The sequence below is a fragment of the Trematomus bernacchii genome, unplaced genomic scaffold, assembly GCF_902827165.1.
Source record: "Trematomus bernacchii unplaced genomic scaffold, fTreBer1.1, whole genome shotgun sequence".
Taxonomy (NCBI): domain Eukaryota; kingdom Metazoa; phylum Chordata; class Actinopteri; order Perciformes; family Nototheniidae; genus Trematomus; species Trematomus bernacchii.
In genome coordinates this window covers 23,985,249-23,991,599 of record NW_022988043.1, presented here as the reverse complement: position 1 = coordinate 23,991,599, position 6,351 = coordinate 23,985,249, and the positions used below count along the sequence as shown (strand labels likewise).

The 6,351-nt window shown below is 40.9% G+C and overlaps 1 protein-coding gene across 1 annotated transcript; it reads right to left on the bottom strand.

Moving 5' to 3' along the window:
• Positions 1-3,426: 3,426 nt before the first annotated feature.
• LOC117472628 (uncharacterized protein K02A2.6-like) lies at positions 3,427-5,853 on the bottom strand. The gene has a single exon (XM_034117927.1). The coding sequence runs from the start codon at positions 5,827-5,829 to the stop codon at positions 3,427-3,429; it is 2,403 nt and encodes an 800-aa protein (XP_033973818.1). The 5' UTR covers positions 5,830-5,853.
• Between the last annotated feature and the right edge of the window lie 498 nt (positions 5,854-6,351).

Below are 6,351 nucleotides of genomic sequence, written 5' to 3'. Positions count from 1 at the left end.
ACCAACATTTAATTGTTTCTTTCATGAAAAATGTGTATTCCTCCCGAAGAGTAGTCTTTTCCTGTTATATTACTTGAAACATGCAACCAACAAAAGTCAAAACCCTCTAAGATAATAATCATGTTGGGTGTGCTTACAGATAATAGGTGTAAATGACGGCCAAAATATGTAATGTTTCTTTCAAAGCAATGAGGCGCAGGTTTTCTGTTTTTTGCATAAAGCAGACTTCCCCACACTATACTGTACATGTTGCAAAAGTAACTAAGTACATTTACTCAAATACCTTACTGTACTGTACAATTGTGTGCTTTACTGTACTTGAGCATTTACATTTAGTGCTACTTTATAGTTACAGTAAACTCCACTCTTTGAAAGCAAATATTGTACTTTTTTCTCCACAATTTATTAGACAACATTAGTGACTGCACAGAAGAGGGCTATCACCATTAGCTGTGTCAGATAAGATAAGCTTTACTTTATTGATCCCAATTTGGGAAATGTTTTCGTCACAGCAGCATGTTAAAACAAGTCATTGCACATCATTAGAACAATCAAAAGTGTGAAAAATAAACAAACATAAAATAGAAACATCTCAAAATAGAAAATAAAACAGAACTAAAAAGTAAAATACAAGTTGACCATGAAAGACAATTATCTGCAGACTATCTGTCAAATAAACACTATGAAGCTAACACAATTTAAAAGTAGGATATGACAGGAAGGATAGATGTCAATCAATCAACAAAGGAAGGAATTGACTAGATGTAGCCGGGGGAGGGCGATTCTCAGAGAGTTTTTGTGAGATTTGCCAGAATTTATTTTCAATCGCGCATGAAGGTGATGACGATTTGAAGCGTCATTAGTTACATGAGAAACGTATAAGAAATTCCAGGCTCATGAAGAAAATATTGATCTATAGATACAATCCTTGTGAAACCAAAAGGGGATAACCGAAGAGACAATAACTGCGGCTGAAATAAAGAAAGTTAACCCCACTAACCTGCAGTCATACAGGTCAGCAGACTGGTAGTAAGCGGTGGCCATTTTTCCAGATTCAGAGATTGCAAAAAAATACGGAAATGTTTACGGATGATTGTTTGTTTGAAGAAATTCAATTCAAACTAAATATATTTCATTCCCTCACTTGCATCGTTTGTGCAGACACATTACCCACAGCAAAGCATCGTTATTCATATTTATAGGATAACCGTTTCAATAGACATTTTTATTTTTAAAGGTTAGATGGACATTATATTTAAATGTATCATTGCAGTCCGACTTGTGGCTTGTTGCATGGTCACCTTACCCTGCTACTATCAACATTTTTTGAAGCTCAAATAAGACTCACATAAGTCTAACCAAAGTCTGAATAGTCTGCAGATCCATTCATTTATTTGTAGCTTTATTTGTCGGTAGTGACTCCTAATGACAGTCTTGCATGCAGGGTTGGGATGGTTTTTGGAGAAATGTATTATCGATAAATGTAACTGTTTGAACAAGTGGTAAGTAACCTAATCGGTATGACAGCAGTGCAGAAGCCAAACCTGATCCGCAACTTCAGGTTGCGCATGAGCCTTAGAGTTGTATAAATCATCATAAAACCGGCGAAACATGTCATTGATATGCCTATGAGAGGTCAAGGGAGTGCCTTCCTCTGATTTTACCCTGTGAATGGCCCTGTCGCTTTCCCTCTTCCGCAGCTGTCTCGCTAGCAGTTTATGTGGTTTATCCCCAAACTCAAAATATGTCTGACTAGTAAAAATAAAGGCTTTAGAAATGTTCTCAGAAAGTATTTGATTGAGCTCATATTTAAGAGAAGAGATTTTACTGTGCAACTCAGTAGATGGTAGGGTGGCGTTTTCTGTATCCAGTTTTTGAATTTGTTCCTCTAATTGTGATTGTTTAATGCGGTCCCGTTTTCTTTGAGATGCCTGGAAAGAGATAACACACCCTCTTATATACGCTTTAAAAGTCTCCCATAACAATGTTGGTGAAACATCATCTTTATCATTTGCTTCGAAAAAAACCTCTATATGCGTCTTAATGTATTCACAAAATGGTTTCTTTGTTAATAGTTGGGGGTCGAACCTCCAGGATCTAGCCGTCCTTGACGCCTCGAGCAGTCTCAGTGACATAGATACAGGACAGTGGTCAGATATGATAATATTGTGATATTTCGCATCATTAACCCCAGACAAAGGTTTACCATCGAGTAGGAAATAATCTATTCTGGTGTATACGTTGTGAACTCGAGAGTGAAAGGAATATTCTCCACCTGTTGCATTTAAGGTTCTCCACACATCAAATAAGTTTGTATTGTTGATAAATGACTTCAAGAAATTAGAAGCATTAGATGATGCTATTCTCTTAGTCGATGATCTGTCTAAGTAAGTATCTATGACCAGGTTAAAATCGCCTCCAATAATAAGATTTGTTGTAGAGATGTCGGGGATCATGCTGAAGATCTTTCTGAAAAATTCTGGATCGTCCCTGTTTGGACCATATATGTTCAGTAATGTAATTGGTATAGTTTGTATTTCACCTGTGACCAGGATATATCTCCCCTCTTTGTCTGCAATTGTGGATTTGTGTAAAAATGGGAAATTTTTGCGAATGATTACACCTCTAGCCTTTGCCAAACACGTAGAATGATAAACCTGATTTATCCATCTAGCCTTAATTTTATTGTGTGCTTTGTTATTTAAATGTGTCTCTTGTAAAAAACTGATGTCTGCATGAAGCTCCCTTAGATGGGACAGTACTTTACCCCGTTTTACTGGTTCATTGATCCCGTTCACATTCCATGTGCAAAAAGTGAAATCCTCTCCTTTACCTGTATCACCACTTATTTTATCTGTTGTCACAGCCATAAGGCATAAAAGGGTCTCTTAGATTGTGTCTTTTGATGTAACCTCCACATCTCCCTCCAGTGATATAACCGCAGTGGCACTGCTCCCCACCCCAACCCAGCCTCAAATCTGCCCCCGTAAAAAAGAAAGTAAATAAACAGGAAGTAAAACAAGAAAAAAAAGTGAAAATACAAACCAAAACAGAAACATACATACTCTGCACGACCACAGTTGAACTCTAAGGAGTGGGGCCGACCCTCCTCCCCAGACGTCCAAGTTCTCCTGCAGCTACATGAATACACGCAATTGAGACAGAAAGTGTGACACACATGATAAGCAGCGTGAAATGTTATACCCAGAGATGGAAGAAGGACTCAGATCTTGTACTTAAGTAAAAGCAGAAATACTAGTGTCAAAATACTCTGTTAGTGAAAGTCCTGCATTCAAAATCCTACTTGAGTAAAAGTACAAAAGTATTAGCATCAAAATATACTCAAAGTAACAAAAGTAAAAGTACTTGTTGTGCGTTAAGTCCAATTTTACAATCATATATATTATTTATCTGGATTATAATGAATCAAGCATTAATGTGTTCATCACTGCTGGTAAAGGTTGAGCTAATTTGAATTACTTTGTATACTGCTGCAGGTGTCAGCTTTTCAATGGTCACCTGTGATGTAGCTGACTTCACTGGATAAATATCCATCCATTTTGAGTGAGCATCCACTATCAGTAGAAACATCTCTCCCAGGAAGGGGCCTGCATAGTCCACATGAATTCTCGTCCAGGGAGACTCCGGCCACTCCCAGGGATGTAATGGTGCTGATAGTGGTGACTTGTGGTGCTTTTGGCACTCCTCACAAGACTGCACTTCCTTTTCTACATCCTGGTCCATCCCCGGCCACCATACATAAGATCTAGCCAGACCTTTCATCTTTGACATGCCGGAATGTGTTTGGTGCAGTACTTTCAATATCTTTTCCCTGCCTTTGTTTGGTACGATGACTCTGGCTCCCCATAGCACGCAGCCATCCCTCACACTCAGTTCTTCTCTCCTCTGATGATACGGCTTGAGAGGAGCCTCAGTCAGTGAAGGCCATCCCGACAGGACATAACCATGAACTTGAGACAATATTACATCCTTAGCTGTCCAGTGTTTTATTTTGGCTGTGTCCACGAGTGTGTCATCCAGAAGATCAATCATGAGCACTTGTTCTGCGGTCTCACTCTCTCGCACATCTTCCGACATCGGCAGTCTGCTTAATGCGTCCGCATTAGCGTTGTTCTTTCCTGGTTTGTACACAATGTGATACTCATAGGCACTCAGGTGCACTGCCCATCTCTGAACTCTAGGGGAACCCATCTGTGGAACGGGTTTCTTTTCGTTGAAGAGAGAGATTAGTGGCTTGTGATCTGTATAGATGGTGAAAGTTTGACCATACAAGTACTTGTGGAATTTCTTGATTCCAAATATAACTGCTAAGCCTTCTTTGTCTAGCTGTGAGTAATTATTTTCAGCAGGCGCTAGGGTACGCGACATGAACCCCAAAGGACGTTCAGTTCCATCGTCCATTACGTGTGATAAAACAGCGCCCACCCCGTAAGGTGACGCATCACATGACATAATTAACTCTCGGTCAGCAGAGTAATGCACCAACACTTCTGCTGAGTTTAACAGGGCCTTTGATTTTTTAAAAGCCTCTTCCTGTTTCTTTTGCCATGTCCATCGCACATCTTGTCGCAGGAGCTCATGCAGTGGTGCCAATAGTGTAGCTAAGTTTGGCAGAAATTTGTTATAGTAATTTAGCAAACCTAAGTACGACTTGAGTTCAGTAACATTTGTGGGGTTGGGAGCCTCCATGATGGCTTTGACTTTCTTTTCCACAGGGTGAAGTCCCTGTGCGTCCACTCGATGTCCCAGATATTCCACTTCCTCTTCCAGGAAAGTGCACTTGCTCCTTCTCAGACGCAATCCTGCCTCCTCCAGCTTTGCCAACACTGTCTCGAGGTTCTGCAGATGGTCTTCCTCATCCACACCGCTCACCAGGATGTCATCTAAATACACTGCCACAAAAGGAATGCCTCGCAGGAGACCTTCCATTGTCCTCTGAAATATAGCTGGGGCTGATGCTACTCCAAAAGGCAGTCTGTTGTATGTGAATAAGCCTCTGTGCGTATTCACTGTTAAGTATTTCTTTGATTCATCATCCATGAGTATTTGCTGGTATGCATGACTCATGTCCAACTTTGTGAACTGTTTTCCTCCTGTCAGTGCTGCAAACAGGTCTTCCATTCGGGGTATGGGGTATTGTTCAAGTGAGGAAACTGTATTTACAGTGAGCTTGTAGTCTCCACATAGCCTTACTGTCCCAACAGGCTTCAGTATTGGAACCACTGGTGCTGCCCATTCTGCATGTTTAACAGGTGAGATTACTCCTTCTTTCAACAATCTGTCTATTTCTTCATCTACTTTGGTGCGCATGGCGTACGGGACAGACCTCGGACGGAAGAAACGAGGGACTGCATCAGCCTTTACATGGATGGTAGCTTTCATACCTTTCAGTGTGCCAAGCTCCTCTTTGAAGACATTTTCATGTTTGCTCAGTACTTGCTGCAGCGATTTGTCCTCTGTCTTCAGGTGTTTCAGGACTCGGGATTTGTGTCTGAGCTTGATTTCTTTCCAACTCAGATGTATTTCCTCCAGCCAGCCTCTTCCCAGCAGGCTGGGGCCGTCCCCTTTAACCACAATGAGGGGCAGGTACCGCCTTTGATGTTTGTATTTCACTTTAACAAGGGCAGCTCCGACCACATTAACAGGGTCACCTGTATAAGACTCGATGTGGATTTTGGTTGGTCTCAAACATGGACTTTTTGTGTCTTTCCATAGTCTTTGAAATGTCTGTTCATTCATTATTGTGAGACTACAGCCAGTGTCTATCTCAAAGTTAACAAACTTACTATCCAGCTTCACTTCAACCATGTATGGGTCTACTCGTCTCAGGTGCACTTCACTAATGCGTCCCAATCTGAACCTCATCTTATTCAGTAAGAATGTATCTTCTTCTGAGCTATCACTTTGGCTCCGTTGCTCTTGTACTTTATGAGAACGGTGATATGTGGTTTGCCTCCTTTCTCTCTTTGGGTCTGCATTTTTGTTGCCGTTTCCATTCTGTGTAGATCTACTACGACAAGCTCTGGCAATGTGTCCTATTTTACCACATGCATGACATGTCTCTGGTTTAAACTTACAGTCTGCTGCTTCATGCTGGGTTCCCTTGCATCTGTAACACTCTTTGGTAGGTTCTCTGTGTGCATAAGCCTCCTGTGGCTTTTTATCAATTTTGAAACATTTAGCTGTGGCCCCTTGGCTTTGTATCTCCTGTGCATTTTTATTTGCAGTCTCTGACGCCACAGCAATTGACAATGCTTTTTCAAATGTTAAATCCGCTTCTGATAAGAGTCGTCTCTGAATCCGATCTTCATTTATTCCACAGACAATCCT